At 42.1% G+C, this 21,861-nt stretch overlaps 1 protein-coding gene across 4 annotated transcripts in view; it reads left to right on the top strand.

Moving 5' to 3' along the window:
• The first annotated feature begins 1,009 nt into the window (after window positions 1-1,009).
• The window catches only part of wdr90 (WD repeat domain 90), a 58,911-nt gene continuing 38,059 nt past the window's right edge, over window positions 1,010-21,861 (top strand). For all 4 annotated transcript variants that reach the window (XR_016487169.1, XR_016487170.1, XM_036946479.2 and 1 more), the window contains exons 1-14: window positions 1,010-1,406; window positions 1,569-1,660; window positions 1,964-2,140; window positions 7,051-7,189; window positions 7,407-7,577; window positions 11,385-11,511; window positions 11,827-11,894; window positions 12,093-12,205; window positions 12,416-12,676; window positions 12,844-12,906; window positions 13,040-13,108; window positions 14,113-14,223; window positions 14,489-14,634; window positions 14,928-14,985. Coding sequence is in view for 2 of the 4 variants with exons in the window: in XM_036946479.2 (XP_036802374.2) it covers window positions 1,394-1,406; window positions 1,569-1,660; window positions 1,964-2,140; window positions 7,051-7,189; window positions 7,407-7,577; window positions 11,385-11,511; window positions 11,827-11,894; window positions 12,093-12,205; window positions 12,416-12,676; window positions 12,844-12,906; window positions 13,040-13,108; window positions 14,113-14,223; window positions 14,489-14,634; window positions 14,928-14,985 (1,608 nt within the window). In the remaining 2 variants the exon portion in view is untranslated. The remainder of the gene's footprint in view (window positions 1,407-1,568; window positions 1,661-1,963; window positions 2,141-7,050; window positions 7,190-7,406; window positions 7,578-11,384; window positions 11,512-11,826; window positions 11,895-12,092; window positions 12,206-12,415; window positions 12,677-12,843; window positions 12,907-13,039; window positions 13,109-14,112; window positions 14,224-14,488; window positions 14,635-14,927; window positions 14,986-21,861) is intronic.

Genomic DNA, 21,861 nt, shown 5'->3' with positions numbered 1-21,861 from the left:
GTCTAGAATGTCATTGTATGCTGTAGACTTAAGATTCCCTTCACTGGAACTAAGGGGCCTAGCCCGAACGATGAAAAACAGCCACAGACCATTATTCCTCCTCCGCCAAACTTTACATTTGGCACTGTGCATGTGGGCAGGTATTGTTCTCCTGGCATCCGCCAAACCCAGATTCGTCCGTCGGACTGCCAGATGGTGAAGTGTGATTCATCAATCCAGAGAACGCATTTCCACTGCTCCAGAGTCCAATGGCGGTGAGCTTTACACCACTCCAGCCGACACTTGGCATTGGGCATGGTGATCTTAGGTTTTTGTGTGGCTGCTAGGCCATGGAAACCCATTTAATTAAGCTTCCGTCAAACAGTTCAGTGCTGACGTTGCTTCCAGAGGCAGTTTGGAACTCGGTAGTGAGTGTTGCAACTGAGGACAGACCATTTTTAAGCACTACGCACTTCAGCTCTCGGCGGTACCTAGACATTTGCACTTCACTTACAGTTGACAGGGGCAGTTCAATCAGGGTAGAAATTTTAAGAACTGACTTGTTGGAAAGGTGGCAGCCTATGACAGTGCCACGTTGAAAGTCACTCAGCTCATCAGTAAGGGCATTCTACTGCCGCCAATGTTTGTCAATGGCGATTTTGTGGATGTGTGCTCGATTTTATACACCCGTCAGCAACGGGTGTGGCTGACATAGACAAATCCACTAATTTGAAGGGGTGTCCACATACTTTTGTATATGTAGTGTATGTTTTGTTCTATGATATATCAGTCAGTTAACATTACCTTTATGAATTATGGAGCATTCGTGTGCATTTGTGTTTGTGCATTTGTGTTCCCAAAATGGAATGTTAGTTGATGAAGATTACCACATAGAGCAACACGTATAAGATCTCATAAACCTGTGTTTACCACAAAACCACATTAATTTGCACAACGAGCCATGGTGGCGTTAATGCCAACAAAAAGACGCCATTACTATTGCTCTCTATGGTCCTGAACTACCGCTCCCAGAGGCACCGTGGGACGCAAAGACGTGACTACGTATTACCGTTGGAAACGGCGGCGATTGTAGCGGGAGAGTACAGATTGTCATGCCAAAATCTGTTGTTTACATGGCGAAGAACATAAAAAACCTTGCTTCCACAATTTAAAAGGAAAATATGGAGTGAGACAAGATAGGTACTTCTTTCGTAAAGCACGTTAAATGTTGATGGTACCTTTGTTACCAAAGGTCGAGTTGATAGCACAGCAAAGCCACAGTGGCTATCCGGTACAGCATTATAGTACATATTTTGCCAGATATCAACAGGTGAATTCACTTACTAGTTAGCTAACGTTAGCTAACTTAACGTTAGCTAAGTAACTTGAAAGGACTCCCTGACATATTGCTACAATGACGTCGAGAGGTAAAGGGTTTATTTGCATATCACTGCAGGTTACCAGCTAACGTATTTCACTGCTAGTTAAAAATAGAGTAATGAATTATGACAACTATTCCAACTAGCTAACGTTAAATGCATTTACACTATTTATAACTAGTGCCCTTCAATGTTTATTGTGCCTGACAGTGTGGCAACACCCCTATGTTAACATCTTCAAACACATGAGAGTTGAAGAGTGGAAGAAGACCTCAAGAGAGGGAGATGTGACAACCTATATGGTAGGCAACACTACTCTTATACCTTAACAAATCACTCTTATTACCCAACCCAGCATTGGAGAGAGGAGGCAACCTGGGGTGGCAATCATGTCAAAGGTACTCAATACCTTGTGCCCACTCTCTCCCCTCCTCAAAATATCAGAGAAGTGAGGAGAAGCTCTGAGGTTGACCCCCTTTAGACCTTCTCATCCAATGCCCCTGCTCATGTCAGATGGAAATGAGGAATCAGAAACTACTTTTGAGATTCACCCCAGGTCTTCAGTTTGCTTATAATTGTGACTTTTCATTATGACATTTTGACAGGACAAAACACTGATGTGTTCAGTGTTTCGGATCCGGGGGTCCATTCCAGCCAGCAATTACATCCTTCTGCCCAAGACCAGCACTCAGTCCCTGGGGCTGACAGGACGCTACCTCTACCTGCTCTTCAGACCCAGTCCTGCCAAACACTTTGTAGTGCATATGGACATCGCTGCTGAGGTACAGACTGGGGACATGGTTTTCAATCCTGGCCCTTTCTTGGGTTGAATTCCGCATTGTTATGTACAGCTTGGGTGTACCATTGTTTTCTGTATTGGCACACTCCATTGTGGTTGTCATTCCAATTGAAGGAACTAGGGTCTGGTTTCAATGATAGAGGTACTATGTCACTGCCTTTGTCAATAAGTGTAAAAAATACTCAACCAAAAAATCACGAGGCAGACATTTCAGAATGTTGTGATTCAAAACCATAGTTTGGGGGGGAAAACATTTGCAGTGGTTCTCGTTTAGCTAGTTAATGCAAACCAGCCTCTTGATCTCCATCTCGCTAGCAAATATTTTGTATTTTATTCAAGCGGACCTAGGAAGTGACGTAGTTCCTCAATGCCAAAAGAGTCCATCAAACCAGACCCTAGTCACTGTGTTGCCTAGGGTTGGGTTTTCGAGACTAGGAAGGAACACAATGGCATTGTCAGGCATGTAATTACATACTTTATAAAACTGATTTATATAGGATATCTGTGTTGTGAGGCATGTTATTATTCAACAAGTGCATAGTACTTAGTATTTTGATAGTATGATGGATTGGCATAGCACTGATCAAATAAATATATGCCTCATAATTCTAAGGAATTTGCTGTGTTAAATAGTGAAATAACATTACTATTCAGAACAGTCTGTCTCTTCTCTCCCACTTCCACGACACTCAATACCTGTTTTTATACTGAACAAAAATATAAACGTAACATGCATCAATTTCAACAATTTTGCTGAATTACAGTTCATATAAAGAAATCAGTCAGTTGAAATAAATGTATTAGGCCCTAATCTATGGATTTCACATGACTGGGAAGGGGTGCAGCCATGGGTGGGCCTGGGAAGGCATAGGACCACCCACTGGGCTGGCGTGGTTCCATGTGGTCTGCGGTTGTGAGGCCGGTTGGACATACTGCCAAATTCTCTAAAACAACATTGGATACAGCTTATGGTAGAGAAATTAGCATTAAATTATCTGGCAACAGCTCTGGTGGACATTCGGGCAGTCAGCATGCCAATTACAATCTCCCTCAACTTGAAACAGCTGTGGCATTGTGTTGTGACAGAACTGCACATTTTAGAGTGGCCTTTTATTGTCCCCAGTACAAGGTGCACCTGTGTAATGATCATGCTGTTTAATCAGCTTCTTGATATGCCACACCTGACAGGTGGATGGATTATCTTGGCAGAGGAAAAATGCTCACTAACAGGGATGTAAAAAATTGTGCACAACATTTTAGAGAAAGATTTCTGGAATCTTTTATTTCAGCTCATCAAACATGGGCCCAACACTTTACATGTTGTGTTTTATATTTTTGTGGAGTATAGTAGCATGCCTCCGGAACTGATTCTCAGTAGAACACCACTTATTCCTTGTGATATTGATCTACCTGCTAGAATTTGCTGCTTTCTCATGTGTTTTATACCCAACCTTTCATTTTGAAAGTGCTGTAGTTCCTATGGATTTAAAACCCAAGGTTATTTTACCACCACTCATTAGGGATTATGACATTTAGTTGTGATCTTAACTGGAATTGGGAAAATAAGCCTTCTAAATCTGTCCATCTAAGCTTCTTAGATTTATCCATCTAATTATTGAACGAGTAATATAAATCTCTCTAAGTTTTAAGCCTACAGTAGTTCATTAGACTAGTTGTTTTGGTGCCTCTATAATGCAGTCTAGGTTTTAGAACCTCGAGTGACACGTTCAGCTCTGTTATTGTCTTGTCTAGGGTTTTGGGGGATTATGTTATTCTAATATCCTTGCATTTAGCCAGGGCCATATTCATAAAGCCTCTCAGTGGGAGTGCTGGTCTAAAATCAGTTTTCCCTAGATCATAATGAATAAGATTAGTAGGGGACCTTATCCTAGATCAGTAATCCTATTCCGAGACCCTTTATGAATACGTGTGCTGTTCAGGCGTTCAACCATGGAACTCTCCTTGATAAGTTACCAGACAGAATCATGACTGGTATTGTTGATTCCAGCTTTATGGATGTTACATTTGCAGGCAAAATCACAACTTGAATGTCTCACAGAATGGACAAACAAAATGTAAATTAAGCTTCTGATGTGTGTGTCTATAGGTCCCCTTGGAATACCCAAATATTGGCATGTTGGCCAAATAAAACAGAGGCATTACTTGTAACATTAAATGGGCCAGATTTTGGGGAGACTGAACATATTAGCAGAAGTCTGAGTTTGTAAGTCTCTTAGGTCAAAACATGAATAGGCATTTTGAAGGAAAGGCTTGGCTGAACACAAAAAAAAAGGAAACATTTGAAAATGATGTAATTTCCATTATTACTTTAGAGTGGAAATACAACCGTTATGGATATTACACCCATTGACATTCAATTCTTAAAGATTTCTTTATCAAAATCTATCGTAACACATTTGTTGTCTACTGGAACTTTTGTAAAATGTCAGCAGATGGAATTGTACCTAAATAATGTCTGCACTTCAAAATACACTGAACAAAAATATAAATGCAACAATTTCAACGATTTTACTGAGTTACAGTTCATGTAAGGAAATCAGTCAATTTAAATAAATAAATTAGTCCCTAATCAATGGATTCACATGACTGGGCAGGGTCACAGCCATGGGTGGGCCTGGGAGGGCACAGGTCCACCCATTGGGGAGCCAGCCCAGCCAATTAGAATTTGTTTTTTTCCCACAAACAGGCTTTATTACAGACAGAAATACTCCTCCGTTTCATCAGCTGTCTGGGTGGCTGGTCTCAGACGATCCCACAGGTGAATAAGTCTGATGTGGAGGTCCTGGGCTGGCTCGGTTACACGTGGCCTGCGGTTGTGAGGCCGGTTGGACGTACTGCCAAATTCTCTAAAACAACGTTAGAAGTGGTTTAGTGTAGAGAAATTAACATTACATTTTCTGGCAACAGCTCTGGGGGACATCTTTTATTTCAGCTCATGGGACCAATACTTTACATGTTGCGTTTATATTTTTGGTCAGTATATATACCTTATGGATAATTACTGTATGAGCATGGTTTCATTTTGGAATAATTCACCTTTTTTGTCAGGGTGACCTTCCCCTGGGATTGCCCGTATGGTTTCTTGCTACCATTATAAGTTTTGTCGCATCTACCTCGTCTCTGACTCTACCTGGGTTCCTTGTCTTGTGGATTTCATAACCACGCCTTTATAACCATTAAATCATGATGAGACATGAATTTGTTTAACCATTTATCTGAACGTGTTCGTCTTAACACATACAAACCCCTATGATGCTCTGCCGCACAACCCCAATACACAACTCTCTCTACATGAACTGTTGGGAGAGTCTATTCTACAAGTCCAACCGTTTAGGTGCCCGTCTATCTCTCGTAGTGTTTGGTGTGTAGCCCATTCACTCACGCTGACCAGCTCCAGTACTTTGTTCTTAACTAGAGCTTAAAAGTCAGCCTCGACTTTTGGTTTGATAGTATAAGTTAAGTGTTGTGCTTTCAAAAACGTTGGTTTGTGTCTGACACGAGATACAGCTGCCCCTGTGTCAATCTCCATATGTACTGGCTGCCCCTCTAGTAAGGGAGAGACGTAGCCATACCCCCCCCCCCCCCCTCCCCCAGCAACAGTCAGGATTTTTAGTGTGACTTCCTGGTCTGAGTCTCTCACCTCAATGTTCTCTGCTCAACAGCGTGAACATATATTTTTATTTTGTTGGAACGTCTGTTTGTTTTCAGTCTTTGACGTTTTCTCTGAGCGCGATGTTGCCGGCAATTCATGTCTTTACATCAGCACGTAGACAGACGCCTGATGTCCCGCTTTGCCACAGCAAAAGCATGTGCCTTGATTTCCCTGTCTCTGATTCTCAGTTGAGATAATCAGGGAAAGTGCACAACTGCTGAGCGTCTATCATCTAGGTCCATGGACACACTGACTTCAATGGCCCTTGCCAAGGTCAGATTACTTTAAGTCAATAGTCTCTTTTGTGTAGCAATTGATGTTATTCTTCAATAACACAAACTCCAAAGCAAATCAGGGGGATAAAAATAGGTTTATTTGAGAAGGACAAATCAAGATGTTATGCTGGGAGGTAGATGTTCAGTCTCCCCTGTCCTCAGCTTTTCTCCACCGAACAAAGGAACAGGATGCCATTTATAATCCCCCCACACTAGCCTGGGGTTGACCAATCAGAAGTCCTTGCAGGACAACTGGCCAAATAACAAGTGTGAGTTCAACCATTTATTTGACCTTGCTCATCTTAACACATATAAACCTCTATGATGCTCTGCGGCAGGACCCCAATACGCAAGACCTAGTACCTCATTTTGACAAGGTTAATTTATTTTACCCCAGGCCACTCAAAGCAATGCTTAAAAGTTGGACACACTATATAATTCTGTCATTAGATTTGCCTTGGGGTTCAGTGGATCACTTATCACTCTCCTCATGGTTGCAAAGAGTGAAATAGACCTATTCTCACTCTAGATGTAGGGTTGTGACGGTCCTGGAATTTAGGATGACTAATTGGCCAGACTAATGACTGCGGTCTCTGTAACAGTTTGAATAGCAAAAATAAAAACATATTTTTAGACGCACATTTTCTCCTTCGCTCCTGATTGCATGTGCTGCCATAGAAACATAATTCATCTACGAGTTATATGTATATGTGTGCTGCTGCTACATTGTGGGGGTTGTTACCTCTGCAACCCGAGACTTTGTTGCTCCTTGCCGACTCAAGAAACTAGCAAAGTTTCATCACGTTGTTAAGAGTCCATTTTACCTCAAACGAACTAAACTGTACAAATAAGTATTCACATTTTTACCAATTACCAGTAAAACCCCACCATAAGAATTACAGGTACTATATTTGACCTCCCTGTTTCCTCTGCTGTTTTTTGTAGGAGGGCCAGGTGATCCGTGTCTCCTTCTCCAACCTGTTTAAGGAGTTCAAGTCCACGGCCACCTGGCTGCAGTTCCCCTTCCTGTGTGGAGCGGCCAAGGGTTCGGTGTACGAGAGCACTGCAAAAACAGCCAGACACGGTGAAAACATACATCTACACCAAACATAGTAACACAGTTACAACAACAATCATGTTCAAGCAAAACTGGTTGAATTGTAACAGCTATAAGCTGGTCATTTGAATCAGATTTGTCGAGTTTTGTCTTCTGTGATGTCTTCACTGAACATGGCTAAACCAGCTAATTACAATTGTACTGCGGTATTCCTTGATCATGACCAAGTTCTTCTATTGGCCAGGACTGGTGGGTCCCGCCCCCTCTACGGTGCGTTGGACCTGTCTGATGATGGACCTGCAGTACATTCTCTCTGTCTACCTCAACCGCCGCCACAGCCACCTGAAGACAGTCAAACTGTGTGCCAACATGTCAGTGAAAAACATGTTCACCAGTGACCTGGTGCTAGACCCTGGTGAGACTGAGACCCAAAGCTATCACAGGGTTTTATAATAGGATTATAATGTAATATAGTGTTAGATGCTTCATGTCAGGTTTACCAAGGACTGTGTATGTACACAAAATGAAATTGCAATCTGGGAGAAAATTCCTGGCTCAAAGTTTTTAATGTTTCCACAGAACTAGCTATTAGTTACCTTTTTTATTAGTAATAACGTGTCAGCTTTTGTCATTGAGGAAGAATGTTCCCTGAGATGGGAGAGGCAGGACTTGCAGTGCAATCTGCTTCACAAATAGAACTGACTTCTATTTTACATGCTGACTACACCGCTCGCGTTGGAATATAAATAAAAAAATCTATATTATTCAATTATTGCACCCACACTGCTCGCGCGCGCCAACGAGCATCTGCATTGCCAAGGGCTTAAATAGAAATCAGTTCTATTTCTGATGCAGATCGTGCTGCAAGTCCTGCATCTCCCATCTCCTCATTGGTTTATAGAAGCAGGTACCCACGTGCCATCTCATTATACTCATTATACCCACGTGGGTGACTGAAAGACGAAATCGGTAGGTGGCAGTAATGCATGTAATTTATGAAAGTTGCCAATCACAATATAAAGTCAAGAGAACAAAAAGCCTAGAAGGACAAGAGATGACTAGAAACGATTCGGTTGACCATTTTATGTGTGGATTAATTATCGGAGTAGAGGACCTTGTGCATTTCAGGTAAAATAACAATGTTTATCCCAGGACAAATTAGCTAGCAACAGCAATCTATCTAAATAGAACAAATTAGCTAGCTAGCTAGCTAAATTGCTATAAAGGTTTAATTATTTTCGACCTGTCCCCAAATTAATGTAATTGGTTCAGTTTGTTTTGATATTTTAACCTGAGCGCGTTTGGTGTGGGGGCGACAAAATAAATTGTTAGCGCTTGGCAACGCAGACGCTCGTTGGCGTGTGCGAGCAGTGTGGGTGCAATAATTGAATAATATAGATTTTCAAAATTATTTTGCAACACGTGAGCGGTGTAGTCCGCCTGTAAAGTGCCAGCAGTTCACGCGCATTTGCTAGTGAAAGAAATTAAATTAAAGTTAGAAAAATAACTGGTCGCACAATGCTGCGTCCCATTAGTTGTATTTTCCACGTAACGTTACGAGCATCATGCAACCTGACTGTAACTGTAATTATGATCCACGTCACAAAAAGCATTACAAAAGTATAATAAAAAATAAATAAACATATTGGCATTAAATGGAGTCGGGATTTTAGAAGACTGCACGATGAAGAATGAATGAGTGTCTGGTATTTGCTATAGAGGTAATGCTTCTAAAATGCCTTTGCACTAGATTTGAGATTTTATACATCTTCGAAACTCTGAAATTGTGTAAGTGCTTCAAAGAAATACAATAGGCACCTTTACGTAGGCTGAAACAGCGGACTCTTCTAGCGAACAGCGTTCAGATTCCCTTTGCGGTAGCCTAGCGAACAGCGTTCAGATTCTCTTTGCGGTAGCCTAGCGAACAGCGTTCAGATTCCCTTTGCGGTAGCCTAGCGAACAGCGTTCAGATTCCCTTTGCGGTAGCCTAGCGAACAGCGTTCAGATTCCCTTTGCCGCAGCCTACTTAAGCTTTGTGTAGCCAGTTTGCGGTCTGTGTTCATTTGTTTTTGTTTTAATGTTTTCAAAATTATTTTGCTTTTAGTGTTGATTAGGAACTGTGTCTAAAAAGCCAATACTTGTGAGCTGGCCCTAGTGATTTGTGAGATTTGGCCCTAGTGATTTGTGACAAGCGTTCCTCTACTATAGAGACTAAGCTTGGGGGCATGAGCTAAGAAAGACGTTATAGATAATTATCTTCATTCTACTCTGTACATGTAATGGAATAAACATACAGACAATCTGTGCTAATTCCACAAAACATATTTATTTTATATGTTCTGTACTTATCAGTATGCATTTATGTTTTGTAAATACCTTTTCAGAGGACTGAACTGAACCAGGTGTGATCCATAATGTTTGTCTAAGCACGTGAATCTCCAATTTGCCGCATGAGTCTGGTACTCTCAAAAGTTGGACAGGGTTGGCAGGTCTGGGGAGCTTTCAAGGCCAGCATGGTTGTGAACAGAGCACTGCACTTAAGACCCCATTCAGTGTAGAAATATTCACTCACAAGCCAGCTTATTAGGTACACCCATCTAGTACTGGGGCGTACCCACCTTTGCCTCCAGAACAGCCAGAATTTTTTTTGAGGCACTCTACAAGGTGTCGGAAACATTCCACACGGATTTTAGTCCATGCTGGCGTGACGGCATCACGCAGTAGTTGCGGATTGGACGGCAATACATTCATGCTGCGAACAGCCCTTTCCATTTCATCCCAAATATGCCCTATTGGGTTGAGGTCTGAGGACTGAGCAGGCCTCTCAAGTAAGCTGAACTCGCTGTCATTTTCTAGGCAATGTTTTTCCACTCCTTAATTGTCTAGTGTTGGTGATCGTGTGCCTACTGTAGCAGCTTCTTCTGGTTTTTAGCTGATAGGAGTGGAACTCTGGCTTTTACAGCAGATGACCACACCATCTGTGACAAGGATCGACGAGTTGTGCGTTCCGAGATGCCGTTCTCCGCTGCTGTGTTATTTGTCTGTTTGTTGCCCTACTGTTAGCTTGCTCAATTCTTGCCATTTTCCTTTTTTAAAAAAAGAGTTGTAGCCCTTTTTCTCCCCAATTTTGTGGTATCCAATTGTTTAGTAGCTACTATCTTGTCTCATCGCTACAACTCCTGTACAGGCTCGGGAGAGATGGGAACACCGTGCACCTGGCAACCTTGGTTAGCGCGCACTGCGCCCGGCCCGCCACAGGAGTCGCTGGTGCGCGATGAGACACGGATATCCCTACTGGCCAAACCCTCCCTAACCCAGACGACGCTAAGCCAATTGTGCGTCGCCCCACGGACCTCCCTTTCGCGGCCGGTTACGACAAAGCCTGGGCGCGAACCCAGAGTCTGGTGGCACAGCTGGCGCTGCAGTACAGCACCCTTAACCACTGCGCCACCCGGGAGGCCCACCATTTTCATTTGACCTCTCAGCAACAAGTGTGATACTGGATCCGGGACACCTGGCACCAGCGATCATACCGCTCTCAAAGTTGCTTAGGTCACTCGTTTTGCCTGTTCAATCGTTAAATCGAACAGTAACTGAATGCCTCGATGCCAGTCTGCCTGCATTATATAGCAAGCCATGGCCACGTTGACTCACTGTCTGTAGGAGCAATCCATTTTCATGAACGGGGTGGTGTACCTAATAAACTGTCCGGTGGGTGTATAACTACCACATAGTTAAACAAAAATATATTTAGGTTAAGGGCTCATTTTCTTCAGGATGTTCAAAAGCCTGGGCATTTTTATAGAAATAGTTCAAATGCAGAGAATCCTTCAAGCTAAGCCTATTTACAAGACCATTTCCTTAGTTTGGCATATTTGTTTTTAGTTTATAAAATGTTTAACAGCTGAACCTTCAACCTGCTTATTTCAGACCATTTCCTGAATTTGAAGTGCATTTTTTTGTACTTGAAATTTTTCAAAAACAGTTGAACTTACTTACTTATTCATGGCCATCTCCTGAGTTTGAAGTACTTACTTTTATTTCAAAAATAATTATTCAATTCAACCACAGTGCAATTGACCAGGCTGTGTGGGGGTGCAATCAATTCAATCAATTGTGTTCATTCATTGTGCCTCCCTCAAGGTTCTAGCCCGGCTCCAAGGCAAATCTATCTCTTCAATATACTTCCTCATCTTTTTATCCTTTGTTCATTTCCCTCCAGGAGTGTCCTTCAATGAGGCAAAGCAGGCCGGGTTGGCGTCATCTCTGGGCACAGGCCCCATGCCTAGGGAGATGTCCTTCCCTGTGCCCAAGGGAGGCAGCTGGCATGACCTCTATGACTACATCAGGTGGGTGGCCTCACCAGGGTGGTATTCAAATGGGGGAGAGAACTTAATTGAAAAAGCGAGCGACTACCTGGACTTGTCCAAAAATAACTGCTTGTTTTCGTTGTCTGTTAAATAACATTTTCAAACTTTTTGCACCGGTATGCCCTAATGAACTGCTATCCAGTTACCGTAGACAGGGTGAATCGAGCTGCTGTCACAATTCAATCAATTTTCAAGCACATTTTCTAGTTTCAGTCGGTATTGAAGTGTCAACTTGCCTTTCAACTGCTTCTTATGTTTAAAACTTTTGAGCTGCTACTTTGTTTATTCTAACAGGTTTCCATCAGACGGAGCCAAGATGCCCTTTGACTCCATTCAGAAAGGCTATCCCAGCGCTGTATCTAGTAAGTGGACAGCACTGTAACACCTATGAATGTTTGATTTACCTCTAATTCCTATGAAGTTAAGAATAGATGTGCCTAAGCAGCAATTGTGACAAATGCAGTGATTACTATGTTAGTGTATAATTACAGTAGAATGAAAACATTAATTGCACAGTACAAATTCTGTGGTAACAGCACGTTATTGTTGTCTTGCCCCAGCATGTTCCCCAGCAGAGAGGAGTCCCATGAGAGAGATGTCTCGCAGTGTGAACATCAGCAAACCAGTGCAAGACAGAGTGTCACTCATCCAGCAGATCACCACCCCCAAACTAGTAAGACAATAGCCTGGGTGGGTGGTTGGTTGGTTTGTGTGTGTGTGTTCTTTGTGTCTGAAATTGTATTTTCATGCTCTAAATATATGTGTATATCTGTGGTCGTCCCATTTTCTGTATACTGTCTGTGTCAGACTGTCTGTTCTGTGTACAATTACAAACGGCTGTATTTCGCATTGTCATAACCTGATGTGCCGTTTCCTCCCCCAGCACCCAAGGCATCGCACCACTCTGGAGACGTCCAGTATTGCTGAGCTGGGAGTGGTCACATCTGGCCTGAATGGCCAAGACACATCACAGGATGACTGGCATTGCCCTGGCGACAACCTGGGAAAAGGTCAGGGGTCGAGGACCTCCAGGTCGCACCGCTCGGCTGTCAGGATACCTTGCACGGACGATGGGGGCGTGCACGTTTACGCCCACACCGAGGATGACATCAACACCCACAGAGACGACAGTGACATAGAGGAGGTGAGACACACCATTTAGCACTTACACACACACCTCTCAATTTACACTCCACCTTCATGTAACAGATCTCTTTCACAAAGCCACTTCCTGTGCTTTCCCTGCTCCTACACACTGCTTTGTTTCTGTATTGTTGAAGGTTTTCCGCATTCGTCTCTTTGCATTTCCAGATTGTTTGTACAGCAGTCTCAAGACCTGTCACTCTTCCCATAGCCAAGGAATCCCAACAGCGGGTAAGAAAAGACAAGAAAAAAGAGATTGACTTCAGATTTTGAAACACCTGACGACTTTGTTAGGTTCCGTACAGAATATTGTGTGAACCCATACAGTTAGTTATTGGTGTGAATTCTGTTTCTGTCTACTCAGAAGCTGCATCCTGACCCCATCCTCAGGCTCAACAGAATAATTGGTTTTGGGGGAGCCACTATGAAATGTGTAAGTCTCAAGTTGGCACTGTGTTTGTTTACGCTATGAGATATGTTTTCACACGGGGGCCTCACGAGTGGCGCAGCGGTCTAAGGCAATGCGTCACAGTGCTTGATGCGTCACTACAGACTCTGGTTCGATCTCGGGCTGTGTCACAACCGGCCGTGACCGGGAGTCCCATAGGGTGGCGCACAATTGGACCAGCGTAGTCTGGGTTAGGGGAGGGTTTGGCCGGGGGGACTTTACTTGGTTCATCGCACTCTAGCGACTCCCTATGGCTGACCTGGTGCCTGCAGGCTGACTTCAGTCGTCAGCTGAACGCTGTTTCTTCCGACACATTGGTGCAGCTGGCTTCTGGGTTAAGCGGGCAGGTGTTAAGAAGCGTGGTTTGGCGGTTCATGTTTCGGCAGACGCATGGCTCGACCTTCGCCTCTCCTGAGCCCGTTGAGGAGTTGCAGCGATGAGACAAGATAGAAAAAGGGGGTTATAAAGTCATGTGAAATAAGTAAAGGAAAACTTATGATCCATCGTTGCCGTATATTCGATATCATACCATTTTTATATGTTATAAATATAATATCAGATATGAGTTTCTCTCTCTCTGTGAGATCATATATGACAAAACTATATATCATATACACAAGTATTGTATATTTAAGAAATAAGGCCCGAGGAGGTGTGGTATATGGCCAATATACCACAGTTAAGGACTGTTCTTATGCACAACGCAGAGTGCCTGGATACAGCCCTATATTGGCCGTATACCACAAAGACTCGAAGTGCTTTATTGCTATTATAAATTGGCTACCAATGTAATTAGAGCAGTAAAAATGTAAATTTTGTCATACCCGTAGTATACGGTCTGATATATCGCGGCTTTCAGTCAATCGGCACTCAGGGCTTGAACCGCCCAGTTTATAATGTCTGATATACCACGACTTTCAGCCAATCAGCACCCAGGATTCAAACTACTTGGTTTATAAATACCAAATCTACTACCGCTCTCCCTTTAGGCTCTATGGACTAAGTCTGGGGATACGGTGGTGTATCCCTGTCACGCCATCATCGTCTCCATGAAGATCTCCTCCGGACAGCAGAGGTTCTTCATCGGCCACACTGATAAGGTGTAACACACAGTTTAATGAAAAATCCTGAATACACACACAACACACACTCACAAATAGCGCCGCTGTTGTCATAGTAGGCCATGCCACTTCAAATACTTGGCCTGGCTGGTGCTGTAGACGTTGTACTATAACAGGTTTTGAATGAAATGCCACAGCAGGTAATGAGAGTTCCGTAGTCTTTTTTGACACTAGCGCTGCATTTTATCACTGTCAAGGTGGCATCAATGTCACCTCACAGTGTGTTGTCTCTGTGTGCTGTCAGGTGTCTGCTCTCACGTTCAATGGGAACAGCACAGTGTTGGCCTCGGCCCAGACCGGCATTCAGAGTGTGGTGCGAGTTTGGAACTACCTCAAGGCCAACTGCTTGGCCATGTTCAAGACCCACGCTCACTCACTGTCCTCGTTGAGGTGACCGTTCACACACAACCACAAACGCACACGCACACGCTCAGCCACAAGACCCATGCTCACTTGCTGACCTCACTAAGGTGACCCTTCACATGTAAACGCACACACCTCTTCACCTCACATCTCCACTCTTATGTAACTCCTCTTCACATTTGACTTTCCCCTATGTGTTCCTGTCCCATTGTCCTCATTGAGTTAACCACACGCATATACAGTATAATACAACACACACACATTCGCTTTAAGGACAAATATTCACTCTGTTCATGACTTGTGCTTCTTGTTGTCCTCAGCTTCTCCTACAGCGGTGGGGTTCTATGTGGAGTGGGGAAAGACGGCCACAGTAAAACAGTAAGCGCCACAGCCAACAGCCATGATATGATGCGTGACTCGGAAGAATTGTTTGCAGATACTGTATTCAAAGGATACAGTCCATGACTAGGAAGAATGGTATCCAGATTGTATTCTTAATATAATCCATATATACAATTCTGTCGAAACAATTCTTCTTAGTCACTTTTTTGGCTACAGCCAAGATTACCTTATTCAGTCTTAAACTCAGTTTGTTTCAGGTTAAACAATTATCTTTCTTTTGGCCTTCTAGCTGTTTTCTTACCTGAAAACAAAACAGTCTGTTTACCATGGCTACCCAGCTAGGGAGCAACCAAGGTCAATAGAAAAACACTTCAGCGCACTGCTTAGGGACCTAATGAGAAACGCTCTGGGGGGGAAAAAGCAATTCATTATCATCATCATGACTTTTACCATGGCTTCGCAATCAGTGTTAGTTACCTTTTGGTTGACTGATTGCTGTGACTGTGAACAGAAAGTTAATTGCTTGTTGTGTGGCGGTGGGGGCCTAACTTTAAAAAAAAAAACGATTATTTGTCACATGCTTCGTAAACAACAGGTGTAGACTAACAGTGAAATGCTTACGGGGCCTTTTTCAACAATGCAGAGTTAAAGATAAAAAATGGTGAATAAGATTGAATAACAATGACCAGTAAAAATAACTTTATATAGGGAGCAGAAAATAACATGGCTATATTCAGGGAGTAGCAAATAACATGGCTATATTCAGGGAGTAGCAAATAACATGGCTATATACAGGGAGTAGCAAATAACATGGCTATATACAGGGAGTAGCAAATAACATGGCTATATACAGGGAGTAGCAAATAACATGGCTATATACAGGGAGTAGCAAATAACATGGCTATATACAGGGAGTAGCAAATAACATGGCTATATACAGGGAGTAGCAAATAACATGGCTAAACATTTTTATTTAACTGGGAAAGTAAGTTAAGGACAAATTCTTATTTACAATGACGGCCTACCAAAAGGCAAAAGGCCTCCTGCGGGGCCGGGGGCCTGGGATTAAAAATAAGATATAAATATAAGACAAAACACACATCACAACAAGAGAGACAACTCTACATAAAGAGAGACCTAAGACAACATAGCAAGGCAGCAACACATGACAACACAGCATGGTAGCAACATAACAACAACATGGTAGCAGCACAAAACATGGTACAAACATTATTGGGCACAGACAACAGCACAATGGGCAAGAAGGTAGAGAACAATACATCACACAAAGCAGTCACAACTGTCAGTAAGAGTTTTCCTGATTGAGTCTTTGAATTAAGCGATTAAGATAAAACATTCCAGTTAGTGTTTGTTGCAGCACGTTCCAGTCACTAGCTGCAGCGAACTGAAAAGAGGAGCGACTCAGGGATGTGTGTGCTTTGGGGACCTTTTTTTGTTTGAATTTTACCCCCTTTTCTCCCCAATTTTGTGGTATCCAATTGTTAGTAGTTACTATCTTGTCTCATCGCTACAACTCCCGTACGGGCTCGGGAGAGACGAAGGTCGAAAGCCATGCGTCCTCCGAAACCCAACCAAGCCGGGCTGCTTCTTAACATAGCGCGCATTCAACCCGGAAGCCCGCCGCACCAATGTGTCGGAGGAAACACCATGCACCTGGCGACCTGGTTAGCGTGCACTGCGCCCGGCCCGCCACAGGAGTCGCTAGTGCCCGATGAGACAAGGATATCCCTACTGGCCAAACCCTCCCTACCTGCCAAACCCAACCCTCCCTAATTACAACATTTCTTTCATCAGTGCAATTTATAGTTTTTGTAAAGACCACATTTTTTCATCACCTCATACAATCTCGTTTTTTTCTTCAATTAAGTGTTTGTTGTCACTCAACTTTAGTTTCATCAGTTGCGGCTGAACAGTTAGTTTGTGTGATTAACTCTGCCTGTAAACACGCTGGATGATTCTAAGGAAAGAGAACACGGCGCTGAAAGGTACTGTAGACTCTATTCATTGCAAGGTGTAGGTGGTGCAAAGGGAGGACAAACAACTTAAAGAAACCTTGCTTGATGTACAGTGTAGATCAATACGGAACAATCTTAATATTCTCAGGGATCCCGGAGAATGACAACAGCAGAGGCAGTGAGGACACAGTCCGAGACTTTATGTCAACTCAACTAAAACTGCCCACGGATGTTGTGCGTAATGCCACTTTCTCCAGAGTCCATAGAATAGGCAAGGCCTCTGGAAATAGGCCACAGGCTATTATTGCATGTTTTGACAAATTTAAGCAAAAGGAAATGACGAAGAACATGGGCAGAGAACTCAGAAACACTGATTTTGGAATGAATGATCACTTCCCCACCGAGATCAATTAAAAGAGAAAGACTATATCCCATCATGAAGGAAAAGCGTTGCCTGAATTAACGAGTCTCCATGGTGATGGATAAACTTTATATCAACGGGCAATTGTATCGGGACTCTGGAGTAACTCCCTGGCTATTTTAATTTAATGTTCAAATCTGAGTTAGTGTGTTGTGGTGTATCATGACAACTTCAACTACAACGAATACATGCTCTATTGATCTTCACTTGATAAGGAAAGGGTTGCATATAGCTCAGGTTAATGAATGTAGCCTTCCTAACAAAATACATGAGGTTTTTAACTTGGTCAACATAAATAATATTCATATTTTGGCTTTGACCGAAACGCATTTTGATGCATCTGTAAATGATGGGCAAATTAATATTCAAGGATATAGTCTACTGAGAAGGGACAGGAATAGGAATGGTGTGGGTGTAGCACTGTATTCAGAATCATATACCTTTTAAGAGGAGGGATGATCTTAATGTATGTCAAACTATGGGCTCAAGTACATCTGCCTCACCAGGCACCCATATTGGTAGGATGTGTGTATAGACCTCCTAGCTCTAAGGTGTCCTATGTGGATGACTTATGTACTGGGTTTGACCAGGCCACAGATGGCAACAGAGATGTATTTATTTTGGGTGATTTTAATATAAATTGTAAGGATCACAATAATTTGAATAGAACAAAATTGATGAGAAATGCCAATAACTGTGGTTTGAAACAAATGGTTAATGATACTACTAGATCTTCAATTAAGTTGGGGCATCGTTCAGACATGCATTGATCTGATTTTCTGTAATATACCATTGCAATGCTCAAAAGCCAGATCAATGCCAGTGGTCTCATAATATTGCGACCATAACCATGAACACCACCCCTAGGATTGTGGTCAAAATACATTTTAAAACGTTTAATCATGAGATATTTCTAAATGATTTGGCTGCTGTACCCTGGAAGCTGATTTATCTAGGGGATGATTTAAATAACGCTACAGAAATGTTTTATTGATTTGCTCACTGAGGTAATGGATCATCATGCCCCTATAAGAACGAGTACAGTTGGTGCTCGTCCATCTCCATGGATTGATGATGAACTGGGTGAGGCTTTTTCTCAAAGAAATGAGTCTAAGCAGCCAAGTCAAAATTAGAAATTGATGAACAGAATTATAGAACATTACGTAATTATGCAGTTAAATTGAATCGAAAGACACTTTTAAATTTTTTATTTTACAACGATGCGTTTATTGATTGTAAAAACGATTCTAAAAAGGTATGGAACACAGTTAAGGGCTTACTTGGTACATCTATCTCATCATGCCCATCTAGTGTGGAGGTTGATTGAAGAATAATAACAAAACCAGTTGATATTGCCAATCATTTTGCAGATTTTTTTACAAAGAAAATGTTATGTAAATGTAAACATACATTCTTCCAAACAAGCAATTGTCCAATGGATTGATGATCATATTATGAGCAATAAGATCTGCTCTTTTCGTCTTCAAACGGTGTCAGTGGAGGAGGTGTTAAACCTATTGGAAGTCATTACCTGATGGTAAATCTACAGGTCTTATGGACAATTTTTTGCTTCGCTGTGCTGCTCCCCAGATTGCAGTTCCACTGAAATACATATTTAATTGGTCACTTGAAAAGGGGATGTTTGCAAATGTATAGAAGCATGCGAAACTGTGTCCTATTCCGAAAGACTGCAAAGAACCCATTACTCCTTCCAATAGTCGACCAATTAGTCTACTCCCTACACTCAGTAAGATATTGGAGGGTATTGTGAGTAGACAAATGTGGGAGTACATGGAAAATAATTATCTGATTACAGCTAATCAGCATGCTTATCGTAGAAACCATTCCACTATCACTGTATTGGTTGACATGACTGACCAGTGGCTCAATGCTATGGATAATAGCAGATTGGTGGGTGTACTATTTTTAGATTTCAGTGCAGCATTTGATTTAGTGGATCATGAAATAATTTTGACAAAATGTATGCGTTATGGTTTTAAGGAGGTAGCATTGAATTGGGTACAGTCATACAGTGCGGCAAATTTTTTTTTTGTCAACCACCAATTGTGCAAGTTCTCCCACTTAAAAAGATGAGAGGCCTGTCATTTTCCTCATAGGTACACTTCAACTATGACGGACAAAATGAGAAAAAAAATCCAGAAAACCACATTGTAGGATTAATGAATTTATTTGCAAATTATGGTGGAAAATAAGTATTTGGTCAATAACAAAAGTTTATCTCAATACTTTGTCATTGCCAACAAAGGGTATATAACAGAGGTCAAACGTTTTCTGTAAGTCTTCGAGGTTTTCACACACTTGCTGGTATTTTGGCCCATTCCTCCATGCAGATCTCCTCTAGAGCAGTGATGTTTTGGGGCTGTTGCTGGGCAACACGGACTTTCAACTTCCTCCAAAGATTTTCTATGGGGTTGAGATCTGGAGACTGGCTAGGTCACTCCAGGACCTTGAAATGCTTCTTACGAAGCCACTCCTTCGTTGCCCGGGCGGTGTATTTGGGCTCATTGTCATGCTGAAAGACCCAGCCAGGTTTCATATTCAATGCCCTTGCTGATGGAAGGAGGTTTTCACTCAAAATCTCACGATACATGGCCCCATTCATTCTTTCCTTTACACGGATCAGTCGTCTTGGTCCCTTTACAGAAAAACAGCCCCAAAGCATGATGTTTCCACCCCCATGCTTCACAGTAGGTATGGTGTTCTTTGGATGCAACTCAGCATTCTTTGTCCTCCAAACACGAGTTGAGCTTTTACCAAAAAGTTATATTTTGGTTTCATCTGACCATATGACATTCTCCCAATCTTCTTCTGGATCATCCAAATGCTTTCTAGCAAACTTCAGACGGGCCTGGACATGTACTGGCTTAAGCAGGGGGACACGTCTGGCACTGCAGGATTTGAGTCCCTGGCAGCGTAGTGTGTTACTGATGGTAGGCTTTGTTACTTTGGTCCCAGCTCTCTCACAGGTCATCCCCCGTGTGGTTCTGGGATTTTTGCTCACCGATCATTTTGACCCCACGGGGTGAGATCTTGCGTGGAACCCCAGATAGCGGGAGATTATCAGTGCTCTTGTATGTATTCCATTTCCTAATAATTGCTCCCACAGTTGATTTCTTCAAACCAAGCTGCTTACCTATTGCAGATTCAGTCTTCCCAGCCTGGTGCAGGTCTACAATTTTGTTTCTGGTGTCCTTTGACGGCTCTTTGGTCTTGGCCATAGTGGAGTTTGGAGTGTGACTGTTTGAGGTTGTGGACAGGTGTCTTTTATACTGATAACAAGTTCAAACAGGTGCCATTAATAAAGGTAACGAGTGGAGGACAGAGGAGCCTCTTAAAGAAGATGTTACAGGTCTGTGAGAGCCAGAAATCTTGCTTGTTTGTAGGTGACCAAATACTTATTTTCCACCATAATTTGCAAATAAATTCATTAAAAATCCTACAATGTGATTTTCTGGATTTTTTTTCTTCTCATTTTATCTGTCATAGTTGAAGTGTACCTATGATGAAAATTACAGGCCTCTCTCATCTTTTTAAGTGGGAGAACTTACACAATTGGTGGCTGACTAAATACTTTTTTGCCCCACTGTATCTAACTGACAGGAAACAGTTCACCTATATCAATGGTTCATTTTCTTCCCCTCGTGTTAAACTGTGGAATACCACAGGGCAGCTGCCTTGAGCCACTTCTTTATTTAATATATACCAACGATCTTCCCTATGCCTTAGCTGAAACTTAAGCTACTATATTTGCAGTTGATACTACAATTTATGCAGCAAGACAATCGGTTAAACAGGTACAGCAAGCTTTACAAGGAGATTTGGAGAACATCAGGGAGTGGGTTTGCCAAAACAAACTTGTTTTAAACATCAAGAAAACCAAAGTTATGTTGATCTGTTCAACTAGGAAAATGCCAAAACAGCATGGGATACAATTAAGTATGGGAGGAGTACAAATTGAATAAGTGGCAGAAACCAAACTATTGGGAGTGCAGCTAGACAACTGCTTATCATGATCATCTCAAATAACTAATCTATGTATATAAAAAAAAATATTAAAACAGCATGCATAATCAGAAGGATAGCTAAATATTTACCAAGAAAAATTATTCAGCAAATAACACAAGCATTAATTGAGAGTCAGGTGAACTACTGTTCTGTGGTCTGGGGAAATGCATCATTAAGTGAAGTTAGGAGGCTGCAGAATGCACAGAACAAATCAGCAAGGATTGTTTTAAGTGGGAGATATGGTTCTTCTGTTGCAGTCATGCGCAGTGTTCTTGGTTGGTCATCAATCGACAGGATAATTGAAAAAAACATGCTTATTTTATTTGATAATATACATCATTTAAAACGACCAAGTTCTATCTATAACGGTATTCAGTTGGTAAGAGACATACATTCTGTAAATACTAGGAATAGATTGTCCACCATCTATGCGTTATCCAGTCAGAAAAGAGAAATAGGCAAAAGAACATTTAGATTTAGAGCAATAAA

Source organism: Oncorhynchus mykiss, chromosome 16 (assembly GCF_057628025.1).
Source record: "Oncorhynchus mykiss isolate SJ-2025 chromosome 16, ASM5762802v1, whole genome shotgun sequence".
NCBI lineage: Eukaryota > Metazoa > Chordata > Actinopteri > Salmoniformes > Salmonidae > Oncorhynchus > Oncorhynchus mykiss.
This window is presented reverse-complemented; position numbering and strand designations above follow the sequence as displayed.